At 45.0% G+C, this 15,775-nt stretch overlaps 1 protein-coding gene across 1 annotated transcript in view; it reads left to right on the top strand.

The window, feature by feature from the left end:
• ABCA13 (ATP binding cassette subfamily A member 13) overlaps nt 1–13,127 on the top strand; it is a 345,676-nt gene extending 332,549 nt beyond the window's left edge. The window contains exons 55-57 of the mRNA XM_054991725.1: nt 6,676–6,781; nt 8,592–8,729; nt 13,038–13,127. Coding sequence (XP_054847700.1) covers nt 6,676–6,781; nt 8,592–8,729; nt 13,038–13,127 — 334 coding nt within the window. The remainder of the gene's footprint in view (nt 1–6,675; nt 6,782–8,591; nt 8,730–13,037) is intronic.
• Nucleotides 13,128–15,775: the final 2,648 nt, after the last annotated feature.

The following is a 15,775-nucleotide window of genomic DNA, read 5'->3' as shown; positions in this document are numbered from 1 at the left end:
ATATAGCCGTTGATTATCCTTGTTCTCTTTTTTAAGAGTGGGATTTCTCTTTCATTTCTCTTTAAAGAGAAACCAACACATCCTTTTCTAAATTCAACTCTTGCAGTTATTTTTATGTTATATACTCATGGTGTGCTCCAGCAGGAACACTTGGGAAGACATTGTTGGCCTCTGAGCATCTACAGAGTGAAATTCTGAAATTTTGCAGACGCTCCCCTCCTGCCACTCCTCTCTTCAAATTCTTTGATCAAAAAAGAATTGATTAATAGCTGATTCCCAATTCCTACAAAGAGGAAAAAGAAAGGATTGTTGGATTTCAGGGAGAAACTGCCTAAAGAGGAATTAATAGAATCTCTCTTAACAACCCTAATGGCTATAAGTTAGAAAACTGGGTACATTTGCTGTAGAGGCTCAGAGGCCCACAACGTGCAACTGTGGCAAAGCATGCCTTATCAAGTTGCGCTGGAACAAATGTTCCTAAATTTGTGCTTGATTAATTTTATTGATTCAACCCTTGTGATATTGAACAAGAATCTCCTGGCCCACGAGCAAAACCTGTCCTTGAAGTCTGCATTGGGCACACACAAGAGGAACAATTACCCTTGGAAAGAACAATTAATCCACTTGTAAGCACTGAAGTGTTTGTCAAGACAGTTAGACCTATAACAATAATCAGAAAAAGTTGATTAGAAACTCAAATAAAGAACTTATTGCTGGCCACCAAATTACAACCCTTCAAGATGAATGATTGGCGACGAGGAGCAATTCCCACTCATTGACATAATGCCTTCAAGAGTAATTTTCTGGGCTCTTTTCTTGTTAGGGTTTCCTGGTTCTATAAAAAAGATTTGCTACTTGAGGTCTGGCAGAAACTGGCGCAACCCCTCTCCTTCTTTTAAAAGAGACCTATCTCAAGTGAAAAGTGCAGACAAAGGAAATCACAAGCTGGAATGATTTTCAGATTGTGTGTGCAAACAAAACAGTAGACCCTTTCCGTGTGGTCAGCCGAAATGATTCTCCACCACACTGTAACCTTTGCAGGGTGCTGTCATAAGCTTCTTTTGGCAGCACTGAAAAAGCCTTGCTGCCATCGAAAAAGCATTGCTGTATGAAGTCTCTGCAAAGCCACCTCAATTATTCATTTTAATCTCACTCACCACTGGCCTTAGCACAATTCAGGCACTCACCGGTGATTTTGCCAACATTTGATTAAATACAAATCAATAGTCATGTGTCCTTTGATAGTTTATTTATATCAGAGGTCCCAACTTTTTTGAGCCTGTAGGCATCTTGGGAATTCTGACTAGAAATGGGCACGGAACAACAAAAAACAAATAATGAACGAGGAGGTTCATGGTTCATAGGTTTCACGAACCATGAACCATGAAACTGGCCCAGTTACGAACTAGTTCATGGTTTGTGGTTCGTGGGGTTTAAATGCCCCTTTCTGGCCTTTACAGCAGCAGGGAAAAGGGCATTTAACAGTTTAAAGGGCCCTTTCCTGCCTTGCAAGTGGCAGGTCCCTTTAAACTATCAGCTGGCAGGTGGTAGGGGGGATCCCCCCTCACTGGCAGGTGGTAGGGGGGATCCCCCTTTAAATGGCCCAAACCCCAGCCCCCCTACCCTAGCCCCCAGCCCCACACTTACATTCCCCTATGGTGTGGTCTCCTTCCTCTCCTCCCGGGAGTGGCAGGAAGGCTGTTTTTGGCCTCTTCTGCCACCCTGGGGGCTCGCATGGCAGTGGAAGAGGCCAAAAACGGCCTCCCTGCCCCTCAAATGGCCACTGCGGCAGGGAGGCCATTTTCGGCCTCCTCTGCCACCCTGTGGGCCCCCAGCGTGGCGGAGGAGGCTGAAAACAGCCTTCCCGCCCCTTTTGGGAGGAGAGGAAGGACACCGTGCCACAGGGGAAGGTAAGTGTGGGGCTGGGGGGTAGTGGGTAGGGGGGCTGGGTTTGGGCAGTTTAAAGGGACCTGCCGTGGCAGGTCCTTTTAAACTATCAGCTGGAGGGCGGTGGGGGGGATCCCCCCTGCTGCCTGCCAGCTGATAGTTTAAAAGGACCTGCCCTTGCAAGTCCCTTAAAGGGGAAGTTTAAATTGCCATTTCCCTGGGGAAATGGCCATTTAAATTACCCCTGTAAATACGACCGAACAAACCAGTATACAGTTTGTGGAAGTTCCGTGAAAAGGAGCTTCCACCAACACTGGTTCATGAACCACGAACCAGCCTAGTTTGTGGGTTTTTTGGGGTCGTATTTAGGTTCATGCCCATGTTTAATTTTGACTAGAGATGAACTGAAATGAACTGAAATGAACTGAAATAAGAACCAATGTTCATCACGAACGAGGCCTTTTTTCAGTTTGCGAACTGGCGGTTCATCAGAGAGCATTTCTGAAGACCTGTGACGAACTGCTATGATTTTTAGCCCAGTTTGTTTGGTTTGTTTTTCAGTTCATCACTGCAGATAGCCTGGCACTGATCAATCAGTTTCTGAGGCAACCGGGGGGAGGGGGATGGGTTTTCTGCAGACCTTCTACTGCCCCGGAAGTAATGTTTTCACGAACCACAAAAACAGTTCGCAAACTGGGCAATTTCATGCTGGGTCGTAGTTTGTGAAACATGACAAACCACGAACTGCAACGAACCACCATTTTCTTGATTCATGCCCATCTCTAATTCTGACACAGGGTGGTGGGCACAGCCCCAAAATGTCTGCCACAAACTGTCTGCTTTAGGAGGTGAAGCCAGCCACAAAATGGTGGCTGCTACCTTCAGTCGGTGAAGATCCTTCTGCTGTGGTGGTAGCTACGGGTGAAGCAATGTTTTTAAAAATCTGCACTGCCAATCAAATCTCCAATGACCAATCAGAAGCCGTGCTGGGCCCAAGCCCCACTTAGCTCCACTCACTTTAAAAAAACACTTAGCAGGTGCCAGAAAGAGTGTCAGATGGTGCCATGGTGCCCGTGGGCACCTCATTGGGAACCCTTGATTTATATAATATATTATCTTGATTTTTCTGCTATTCTTGAATCTAATCGAATACCTTTATTGGCATAACAGGACATACATATGCACGGTCAGCAAGGAGACCAAAAAAAATCTCTTGCCCCATCACTTAAACCGTTCCTCTCCTCTTTGATGCACAACAAAGAAATTTAGCCACAGACTCCATGATCCCAGGGTTGTGTGGATAGTAAAAGTTGAGTCTTACTGTCCTCCGATTGACCTTCATGATTTTGAAGCAAAGTTTCTAGATAAACGGCGCGAATACCACAATACAATCAGCAGTACAGGAGAACATGTCCAGTACTTCCTATATCCCGCAAGCCACAGGCACAATACCTTGTGGAGTAAGGAATTTTTTATGCTATGCTATTCACTTTTACCTCTTTGTTCTTGTGGGATAAAAGCTCCTTCTTGATTTTGTACAACTCTTTCTTTCCAGCAGATAGATATGGAACGGATTGTTGGGGCTCAGCTTGCTTTGATTTCACAATAATGTTTTCCTCTTTGGCTTACTCCAGCCTGTAGGGTATCTAAAGACTAGATTCCAGAAATCCCGATCAAGCCAAGAACATATTTCTATGTAATACCATTTTGGCATCTTTTGATAATTGCTTCAGCTGTGTTAGAGAAGAAAACATTTAAAAGTGGAAACCTGGTCGGTTTAATTTCCTTGCACGCCTGGGCTGGCTACAAAAAACAGCTACGATTGTAGCAAAGGAAGATATTGTCGCTTGCCATATATAAAAAGGCTTGGCGACAAAGGAATGATTCATTCAAGGTGCAGCAAAGATGAAATGTGTCTCGCCAGATGCCGTGCCTCATTTCGAAAAGCTTTTATGTGTATGCTTGTTGGTGTTTCCCCCATCCAAAATTAAGAATTATTTCAAAAGCCACCGAGACGTTGCTTGTCACCTGCTAATCAGGGTGTTGATTCATTTGCCTTGGAAACTCTGCTGCATGCAATAGTTTCATTTGATGACACCAACGAACATCTTCGCATAAACCAGCATTTTTGCACACTGTAATTCGGCATGGGGCTAATATACGGATGCCAGGAAATGGATAAGAATTAATGATCCCTGGAAAAAAGCTGCCCTAGTTTGGTTCTCATCTAAATAGAACACCCTTGTTAAGTTAACTCGATCCATCTTTGTAACATCATCTTTATTGTCGCACATATTTCTGTGGGGGACAATGTTATGCATTTAAAAGATTTAATTAGGGATTGGTTAGCACAGTGTTGCCAGCCAGCCACGGCTACAGAACCTGCCATGTTCCAAATCTTTCTTTCTGTCTGTTGCACGTCCCATGCAATATATCAGATCACAGATGGTTAGATTCATGGAGGATATGTCCATCGATGGCTGCTAGCCACGGTGAGTAAAAAGAACCTCCAAATTCAGAGGCAGTAGACCTCTGAAACCTGATTCCGGCGTGAAACAATGAGGGGGAGAGCTTTGGCTTCTGAGCCCTGTTTGTGACCCTCCAGGGCAACGAGTTGACACTGTATGAGACACAATGCTGGACTAGATGGACCACTGGCCCGATCCAGCCGGGCTCTTCTTATGTGCACAGTGCTCAGACGCCACTATACAACATTGGTTTGCTAAGTTTGCACTGTGGTGTATAGAAGGAAAGATGCCCTTGGCTTTACCCATACAGTTCACCTGCGTTCACCTTATCAGAGCGTCATGGGGGGAACCACATGCCAGTACTGGTGAGCCTGAAGCAGGCCCCTGGAAAGTGTGCTGGGGTGTCTGATTTGTGTGTGGATTTGTCAGCTTTTCAAATCCTTGAAAACCAACTAGAACAGTGAGGGGAAATGTCTTTTTTAAACACCACTGGAAAGAATAGGTTGGTTCTCTTCCAGTGGGGAATGGTTCTTTCCATTTAAGCTTAGCAGAAGGGAGTCATAGGCTTCAGTCCAGTATATCTTTTGAAATACAGTTCCCTAATTACATATTATGGTGCTACTTATGGTACTCAGTTCTTTCGTTCTTTCCTTTTTCTTTCTTTCTTTCTTTCTTTCTTTCTTTCTTTCTTTCTTTCTTTCTTTCTTTCTTTCTTTCTTTCTTTCTTTCTTTCTTTCTTTCTTTCGTTCTTTTGTTCTTTCGTTCTTTCGTTCTTTCGTCATGTCTGTACCCCTACATCCATGCCATTGTTCTAGGTGGTGAACCATTGCTAATGCTGTACCTTAATGTTGTTTTGCAAATGCTCTAACCATCACTTTCATTTCTCAGGCATCCTGAGAACACAGCTGTCTTATCTCCTTCCTTTGAAGCTCCCAGAAGCGACCTTGAAGTGTTTGAAATGTTACAGTTTACTCTTATGCCTTTTGTCCTGTCTAGGCTGATGTATGAACCCTAGAAGAAATTCCCAGACCATTTCCCGCGCAAACCTGTGGTCTAGGTGGGAGGGGGGGAAATGATTGAATATTTAGAGATGTACTTTCTTCAGGTTTCTATTCCTGTCAAGGAAGTGTGTACTGCTTAGATGCTTTCTTGCGTCTGAGTAATTCTATGGACATATATATGGAAATGATTGGATTTCTGAATGAAACCATTTAACCAAGAGCTTGGACTTCTTGTTGCAATGGGACAGAGACCTGTCTACCATATCCTGTCACCCATAGCCTGACACTTCCTTCCTTCCTTCCTTCCTTCCTTCCTTCCTTCCTTTTCTTTTCTTTTCTTTTCTTTTCTTTTCTTTTCTTTTTTGGTAACAAACATGCATACGATTGGCTTATCCCTTTTTTAGATTTGTTGATTCATCAAAACAATTCAACAAAGTCCTTCTCTTTCTATGAAGATTTCCCCATATTTAGGGCATGTTTCCATATACATCCATACCATTTTTCTTCTCTTTCCTTTTTCCTTTTTATAGATCTTTTATAGAGCAAAGAGGGGTAAGGAATGGAGCAAGGGAGGAAGCAGGGACCAGGGGAAAGAGGTGGGGCAAAGCTGCCTATGAAGAGCCATTAGGACTCACTCAGCTGCAGCCTGTCTTTCTGACCATAATTCTGTACATGCTCCCACCATTTTGAAGACATCTCCATAGTTCCCAGTCATTGTCTTCCTCTTTTTTAAAGGACTCTTAAGTGTTGAATCATATTGTATATTTGATTATTATATGTATAGAGTCAGTATCTCTCTACACGAGACATGTGACACATGAAGAACACGTGTCGGGACATGCAATGTTAGCTGGGAAGGGTAGTTTAAAAAGACAGAGCCAGCGGCAGGGCAAAGGCTTTGCTATACACTGGAGCTGTGTGAAGGGGCTGTGAAATGAAAGAAGGGAAACTTCAGCCCATTACAACCTCTTCAGGTCCAAGCCCGGCTCTGGAAGGCAGCTCCAGCCCATTTCCATTCCTTGCTGCCCTCTGGTTGTGATCCCACACAGTTTTAGACTGGAGAGGTGAAATTAACAGAGCCTTTAGGGAGGTAAAGATGAAATGAATTGCTCTGAAGAGTGATCTCTGCCAGCTCTGTCTTTTAAAACTATGCTTCCCGGCTAACATTGTGTCTCCCTACACTTGACGAACATGATCTGAGGTGTCTCTTGTAGAGAAACTCTCAGAGGACAGAAGAATACCATTAAACATGAGCAAGGTAGCTACTGGATCTGATGTTTTATGAAAGGTAAACTAACCCACCCATTCCTCCTCCTCAGGTTTGGCAATGGCTATTCAGTCAAGATGTGGCTCAGCAAAGAAAATGGTGGCCAAAATGCCATCACAGAATGTCTGCAGCTTCATTTTCCTGGCATACTTTTCAAGGTAGGTTACTTTTCCCCCTTTCCTGATTGTTGTCAAACTGAAACACGGCAAGTGGGACAACCATGTAATGAGTCCCTCATCAGAGGAGATTATGCAGAGGTAGTCTCAAACCTATGTGTATTGTTTGATGCAGTGGTGACTGGGAAACAGGGTGGGGAGAAGAAGAATGCAAAAAGAGAAGGAAACATTGCATTAGATCCAGCCTGCTTTTTCACTCAGGGCCCAGCTACAAGTAATGAATGACACTTGAAGGGCAAGTGAACAGACTCTCATGTATTCCTCCCTGTTCACTTGCGCGCCACTTGCGCTTCACTTGATCACTACGTCATTCGTCAATTGCAGCTTGGCTCTCAGTCTCACCTAATTCCCCTCCTTACCACAGCCCCATCCCACACAGCTTTTGTACATGCATATCCCACGATCCTCAGCACAGCCTTGGGGGAAGGGGTAGGTCAAAGGGGACCTTCCCTTCCTTTTTCATCAGCAGAAAAATCAGTTGCATCCAACTCTGTTTGTGGGATGAGCAATTGACTGGGGTGTGCTAAGAAATAAAGACACGGTTTGTAATTCCATGAGAGCTCAGAGAACTTGAAGAATATAGTGTTGGATACAGAATTCATCATTCTGAGATCCTCAGCTTTTGTATTTTACAAAAGTAAATATCTGGTCTCTGTGGCTGCAAAGATGTGTTTGGAAGTGAAACCAGAAGCTTGGGAGCACAATTTCTTGTGGTCAAGGCAGATATTATAGTGCCTTGCATAGCTCTCTCTCTCTCTCTCTCTCTCTCTCTCTCTCTCCCTCTCCCTCTCCCTCTCCCACCCTCCCCCTCTCTCCCCCTCCCTCCCTCTCTCTCTCCCCCTCTCCCTCCCTCCCTCTCCCTCCCTCTCCCTCCCTCCCCCCTCTCTCCCTCTCCCTCCCTCCTTCCCTCCCCCCTCTCTCCCTCTCCCTCCCTCTCTCTCTCTCCCTCCCCCTCCCTCCCTCTCTCTCTCCCCGTCCCTCCCTCCCTCTCTCCCTCCCTCCCTCTCTCTCTCCCCCTCTCCCTCCCTCTCTCTCCCTCTCCCTCCCTCCCCCTCTCTCTCCCTCTCCCTCCCTCCTTCCCTCCCCCCTCTCTCCCTCCCCCCTCCCTCCCCCCTCTCTCTCTCCCTCTCCCTCCCTCCCCCTCTCTCCCCCTCCCTCCCTCTCTCTCTCCCCCTCTCCCTCCCTCCCTCTCCCTCCCTCTCCCTCCCTCCCCCTCCCTCCTTCCCTCCCCCTCTCTCCCTCTCCCTCCCTCTCTCTCTCTCCCTCCCCCTCCCTCCCTCTCTCTGTCCCCGTCCCTCCCTCCCTCTCTCCCTCCCTCCCTCTCTCTCTCCCCCTCTCCCTCCCTCTCTCTCCCTCTCCCTCCCTCCCCCTCTCTCTCCCTCTCCCTCCCTCCTTCCCTCCCCCCTCTCTCCCTCCCCCCTCCCTCCCCCCCCTCTCTCTCTCTGGCTAATAAAATCCTGCAAGCTATGCAAACGTGGTCTGCTTTATACAAGTTAACTTTGGGAGCTTATTAAATGAAAGTTTTTTCCTTGAAGATCATTGAGACTCAGTAATACAGGGAATTTCAATTCAATTACAGAATTTACTAAATACTGTAACAGCAAAAAAAGTGAGAAAAATGTAAAGCTCTCTTTCAGCTTCCTCAAGGAAGTGCTTTTCTCTGATGTGTTTGATCATTAGAAATTCCACACAATGCCTCGTTCTTTGCAGTGCGATTCTGTTTCTCACTCAGTGAAAAGCACTCAGCTTTATCAAACTGTTCTTTGATGATTGTTTGTTTTTACTTTTTTAGGGACAGCACCTTAATCTGTTGGAATACCACGTGCCACAAAACTGGGGCTGCCTAGCTGAGCTTTTCAGAGTTTTAGAGAGCAAGAAAACATTGTTGCAAATTGAACACTACTCCATTAGCCAAACCACTTTAGAACAGGTATTGTGTGTGTGTGTGTGTGTGTGTTGCCAGAGTTGACTTATGGTGACCACTGGTGCGGTTTTCAGGGCAAGAGACTAACAGAGGTGGTTTGCCATTGCCTGCCTCTGCAACCCTGTTCTTCATTGGAAGTCTCCCATCCAGTTACTAACCAAAGTGGACCCTGCTTAGCTTCTGAGATCTGATGAGATCAGGCTCACCTGGGCTATCCAGGTCAAGGCAGAACAGATATTACTCCTCGTTTTTCATTGCATCTTAATGCAGACTTTATATGGGCAATGCAGTTTTCAGTAGTATGGTAGAAGTCTCCAGCTATGATGGAAACACAGCAAAGGAGCCATTGTCTCTTCCATTAAAACCAGCAGATCCTGCGTCAGCCCCTGGCACGGCTAGGCAACTTGCATGGACTGAGGTGTTAGAGCAATCACCCGTTTTCGACTTGAGGGAGCAGGAGTCAACTTTTCTGGGTGCCTTTGGCCCCACCAACCTCAAAAAGGTCATCAGTGATGGAGTTTAATGGAGCACAAGAGAATCACTTCCTGCCATCACCAGCTGCCCCTCCTCTCCCCTCTGCCTACCATCCCTTCCCAAAACAAATTGCAAACCTCAAAGGTTATATATTAAATATATTTGGTGAATTTTTATATTTTTGATTCTTACAGAAGTGCAAGTGCTCAAATGTGATAAATAGTCTACAATAAATATACTACCATAAATATACAGCTAATAAACCTTCATAAATAATCATAAATATTCATCAAGTGTCGCAACACCCGACAGGCTCTTACAGCCCATTTTTGGATGGTCTCAGCTTTAACCACTGGGAAATGTTGCTGTGTGAAGATATTCCATACGGATAGGAACAGTTCTGAAACTTCAAACAAATATCAACAGCTTTGAAACAGAACAAAGAACAAGATCATACGGGTTTTCATAGCCCAATCTTGGAGATTTTTAGCTGTAACTACTAGGCAATGCTGTCATCTGAGGATACTCCACACTTTAGATATTTATAGTTTTCAAGCTCCACACAGATATTAACAGCTTTGAAATAGAACAAGAACTAAGAATATATAGTTTACAACTCTGGCATTTGGAATCCAAAGTGGACTGGAAGGATTGGACGCTTGATGAATATTTATGATTATTTATGAAAGTTTATTAGCTGTATATTTATTGTAGTATATTTATTGTATCATATTTATCACATTTGAGCACTTGCACTTTTGTAAGGATCAAAAATATAAAAATTTACAAAATGTATTTAATACATAACCTTCGAGGTTTGTCATTTGTTTCGGAGTGTTCTACACTTGGAGGAGCCCTCTTATCTGGCTACCATCCCTTCCCACCTGCTAGTGTTGGCCTTGGGAGCTCTGATGGTGCCTCCTCACTCCAGGGTACCTGGCTGGGTATTAACTGACCTGGCCTGGAAGGGGGAGAGATGTACCACAGCCATCATCAGTGACCGTACTGATAGAAAGGGAATGGAGGATCATTATGATGTTGGTGGAAACAACCATAGGGACAGCAGAAAAAGAGGTGGAGGCGATATACGGCAGATCCAGAACCCACTGCAGGAGGAAGACCCTCCCAATTTCTCTCTCTTGCTCCCCCTTTTCCTTTGAAATCTGGAGCCAGCCCAGTAACTAAGCTTATAACACTCGATTTTTCAAAATAACATTCAATTTATATACCACCCTTTAGGACAACTCAACTCCCTCTCAGAGCAGTTTACAATGGGTGTTATTATTATCCCCACAACCAGGGGTCATTTCGTAGAAAAAGAGCTGGAGGAACTTATTAGCGTACCTCATTAGCATAACTCATTAGTGTGTGCCACAGCCCTTGACATCACTGGAAGTGTGTCATTAACTTAACTGATTTGCATATGCCACACCCCTGACATCACCTATCCTGGCTGTTTTGGACCCAATCCTGGCCATTCAGGGCCGAAATTGGGCCCAAAATGGCAAAAAGGGGCTGAAAATGGCCGAAAAGGGGCCCAAAATGGTCAGGATCGGGACACTGCTAAGTGGGAGAGTGATCCACTTCCTGTCAGAGGCCCGATCTGGGCTGTTTCGCCCCCAATCCAGCCTGAAATGGACCCAAAATGGCTGAGGGTCAGGTGGGCGGGGCCACTTGACATGTGACCTCTTTGGGGAACTGCCGGAACTGGTTCCTGTGCGTTCCCCCTTGAAATGAGCCCTGCCTACAACAATCGTCCTGTGAGGTGGGTGGGGCTGAGAGAGCTCTGGAAAAGTTTTGACTGACCCAAGGTCACCCAGCTGGCTTCAAGCAGAGGAGTGAGGAATCAAACCTGGCTCTCCACTACACCAAACTGGCTCTCTTATGAGATCACAGAGTTTTGCATACAAAAAGGCTCCGTTCTGCAGAAGCCTTCCTCTGATGGAAGAAGCATCTTCCACCATTGGAAGTTTCCTTGCACTGGAGGATGGCTCCATTGCACAACTCTAGGGTTGTGGAAAATATCCCCTGACAAAAGCAGGGCAACTTTAGCTGATCCTCCCACCCTCACTCTTCTTGGACGAGACCTCCAACTTCCCCCCACTGTTCCTCGGGATCCCTGTTGGGGAAAGTGGGAAACAAACAAATCCCACTCTACTAATGGAAGGTCCTTCAGTCAGCAGAGATTTTGCACAGGGTGCAATCATTAGTGGAATGGAAACTTTGGAGCCAATCCCTTATCATTGAGGAACCATAATAATACTTTTATGTATCGTGTTTGATTGTTCAAAGGACTTTCCTCACATGATTCCAATAATCTTGATTACAGGGCTGTTTTCACACTACTAACCTGCTTCCGTAACGTTGCGAAACGTCGTGCAAAAAACGCAGAAGATAGCATCTTTTCGTGATAGTTTTGCGCAATGTCACGCAGAACTCTCACGATGACGTGCAAAACTCTCGCGAGAAGAAGCTATCTTCCGCATTTTTTGCGCGATGTTTTGCAACGTTATGGAAGCAGGTTAGTAGTGTGAAAACGGCCCAGGTGTGGTATTGTCTTCATATGGCAGGTGGGAAACTGAGACACGTTGGCTTGCCTAAAACCCACGAGTCAGTTCACAGCAGGAATGAGATTTGAACTGGGAACCTCAGAGCCCATTTGCTTAGCTGCTATGCTCCGATAACTGTTGGACACACGGAGGTCCCGCAACTTGGCTGTAATTTCTGTAGCCAGAGTTCTTTTTGACAGATAATGGGACTAGAGATGGCCTGATAGTTAAAACATGGAAACAGTGCCTGGATGTTATCCAGAGAAACATGAAAAACCTCATCATGTTTGACAACGACTAAAGAGAGGTTGCCCAGAACCCAGTTTTATTGGACACAACAGGTTATTATGTCTGCCGCGTCTATTCCATCCTCATCGTGCCAGCTTGCTTTTTGGGGTAGTGCTGGGGGGGTAAGGAGCAGTGCTGTAATTCAGATAAAGTGAGAGCTTTTCCAGACAGGAAGATTTCTAAACCAAATGATAAATATAAAATTGTAATAAAATTCCTGCCAATACGACAGGGAGGGAAGGAATGCCAGCATATCTTAAGGATTTTATAGGCATGTATGGTGCACGACATTCATATGATTTCTGCTTCCCTCTATCAACCTCAGGTACAGGAAGCAACCTTAAGCGGGTCTGCTCTGAAGTAAGTCTTATGTTGTTCAGTGAGGCTCAGAGCTAAATTACACGAGGCAAATTACATGAGGACACTCAAGTGAAGGGAGACGCAATGTTATCCGGGAAGCATAGTTTGAATTTCACCTCTCTCTATCAAGCCAGCAAAGATTGCTCCTCAAAGGGTTTGTTAATTTCACCTCTCTACAGAGCTGGCAAAGATCCCTTTGTTAATAATTGACAAAGCCTTTGGGGAGCCAAAGAAGAAATTAACAAACTCTCTGAGGAATGATCCTATAGAGAGGTGAATTTAACAAACCATCTAAGGAGCAATCTTTGCCGGCTCTGTAGAGAGAGGTAAAATTCAAACTACGCTTCCTGGCTAACGTTGCGCCCCCCCTTCACTTGAGCATCCTCGTGTAACTTGTCTTGTGCAGTTTAGCTGTCATTCCCAGGAAACTATTCTTAGCACTGCAACCACAATGCCCTACAGTGTAACCATGGCCTGTACTGGGGCCCATTATGAAAATGTTTCTTACTTCTTAAGCTCATCCCCTCACTACTTCAACAAGCCATTCCCATCCTCCAAAAATTAGCCACGGTTTAAGGAAAGAAACTCTTCCCTTCTTTAGACGCATTGTTCTCATTGATGTCTTGCTTTATTGTGTTTGCAGGTATTTATTAATTTTGCTACCCAAGAGCAGGAGGATTCGAACTCAGCACAAGGATCTTGTCCCAGTCATGATTGCCACTTGCCAGTGTAGGCTTGAGGCAGGCTGCTCTTTAACACACTGGCTATACACCGTGGGACTTTTCTGCTCAACCAAGCAGGCAGGCTGGGAGGATGAAATACTGTAGCTTCCTGTAGACGGATACCAACTCTTGGAAGAAAGAAATATTAGGAAATTCAAGAGCAGCTCTTTATCGATGAGGAATTATGTGGTTTTGGTGGAGGGCAGCTAAAACTGACTCTTCTTCTTCATCATCATCTTCGTCTTCATCTTTGTCTTTGTCTTCATCTTCTTCTTTTGTGAATATGTTGGGCAAGTTAAAAAAAAATCTCCCTTTTTTGGTAATTTTTCCAATGCAAGTAGTTCACTTCCTTTTCGCCTCAATGACATCATTATGTAAAGAAATGTGATTGGTTAGGTAGCACTGTGACAGAAAGAAGAAAAAATAGCAATCAGCAACCCCCCCCACCCCAGAGTCAAGGGAATGGAAAACCAAAGGATTTCTTTAAAAAGTGAATCTTTATATGAACTAAGTATTTTTCTTGGGGGGCAGGAAATCTACCTTATCGAAACTGCTTGCTCCTTCTGACAATCAAAACTCTGGAGAATACTGAGCACAGCTCAATTTATACATGCTGTATATCTTTAAAGGGCTGACCTGGAACACCGTTCTTTGAAGCAAATCATCTGGTTGCTCGATTTTTTTTTTCTTATTTGATTATGAAACATTTTGGCTTAATGTCAGAGAAAAGGTGAGACCTGTCATGCACTTAACAGGGCAAATGAAAGCCTTCTCACCAAACAAACGAATTCTGATCAGTTCGAAAAGCTAAGCTTGCCAACACTAACTCTGCTGTGTTCTGTATGCTTTTTCTTCCTGGAACAGGTTACACATTTATTAGGCTGCCTCCAGGTTCTAGCAAATAAATTGAACACTTTCCTTCTGTATGATGCTTGGCAATTATTTTACCTTTAACACCTGTTCTCGGTGTATCTTGGGAAGCTGGGTTATGGTAATCAAAATCTATATCGTTTTTATGAGGAGGTTTTATTTTTAAAATCTCAGAATGGAATTTGGATCAGTGATAAAAACAAATGGCAGTGGTGGGAACAGACACAACCACCAGACGCTGGATCAATATGCTTCTCAGCAAACAGATTCTAATTTCTGACTCATCCGATGGGGCCATGTTGGGCTAATAAATCTCAGGCCAGTGCTGACATTTAATATACCAGAAGTTTTGTCTCTTCTATCTATTCTCGGTATAACAGTTAGTTGGTGGCTGAATCCAAGGCAAGGTACAAAGGACGTGGCAGCACCATGAGAGAAGGCAGTGCCACCTCCCATGACACCACAGGAGGATCCACGGCTAGGTGGAGGGGAAGTCCCTCTGTACTCCATCTTGGATTCCATTTGGCAGTGGCACTGGCACAGGAGTGAAAGATATTTCTCCTCCTTCCACAGGGCCGCCAGGCAACAGACAGGAGGGCTGTGGGGGGGGGATATGGGGTGTCATGGAGCTGGATGCAGCATCACATCACTTTTGTTAAAACCAAAATAAATGACATACGGTAGCTCTAGGAATCTCTGGAAAGTCTATGCTTTTACCATAGAGTTTCTAGTGATTCCTAGAGCTACCCTATGTCATTTCTAGTAAAGAAAAGGAAGTGATGTGATGCCGCACATGCTGCTGTGGGTTTTTAAAATGGGAGTGGGGAGCCAGGGATCCTTTGCTCCTATTGGAGCTGGGCAGCCCTACCCTTCCATGTCACTGCTCCCTACTGATTTTGTACTCCCAGACATTTGCTTGGGATGTGAACTTGCCCTGAGAGGCTAGAATATATCTTTTCACTATACCATTGTTGCTGGAGTGGCGCTCTGTGGAATTCCAGCATGAGGCCTTATGGGATGATAATAATAATAACATTCGATTTATATACCACCCTTCAAGACAACTTAATGCCCACTCAGAGCGGTTTACAAAGTATGTTGTTATTATCTCCACAACAAAACACCCTGTGAGGTTGGTGGGGCTGAGAGAGCTGCAGAGAACTGTGACTCGCCCAAGGTCACCCAGCTGGCTTCAAGTGGAGGAGTGGGGAATAAAACCTGGCTCTCCAGATTAGAGTCCTGCCGCTCTTAACCACCGCACCAAACTGGCTCCCCATGAGCATGAGAAATTCCAACCATTACCTAGTCTTCTGAACAGGGATGACTGGAAAGGATGTCTAGAATTCGGTGGTGACAGAAGCAGTGAAAAGTGACAATCTGTGAGGGCGTGCAAGAGCTCTGACAATGTGATGGCTAATTAGCTATTGGTGGAGAAAGCTCTCGTCCTGGTGACCACCTTCATGCACAAGCATGGCAAGAAACTCCTCTCCGACTTCTTGAATACTACAGAGGGAGGGGGTCCCTTGCTTGGGCTGGTTGTGTGAGTCTGTGTAACTCAGTCTATATAAGTGAGAAAGGATACGCACGGGGCAGGGGAGGACATACAAAGAGTTTGCTAGATAGGACCAAAATTCCATCTAGACCACTGTTTTGTTTCCCACCGTGGCCAACTAGAAGCTCCAGAAGGCAAAGAAACAAGAGTCCAAAGCCACACAGATGGGCTCCCTGGTTCTTCTGGGTGCCACATTGATGAGCACTGATCTAAACTCTCACTGAAATGCTTCTGGAA

Source organism: Eublepharis macularius, chromosome 11, assembly GCF_028583425.1.
Source record: "Eublepharis macularius isolate TG4126 chromosome 11, MPM_Emac_v1.0, whole genome shotgun sequence".
Lineage (NCBI taxonomy): Eukaryota > Metazoa > Chordata > Lepidosauria > Squamata > Eublepharidae > Eublepharis > Eublepharis macularius.
The sequence above is the reverse complement of the archived record's forward strand: the minus strand, read 5'-3'. Positions and strand labels throughout refer to the sequence as shown.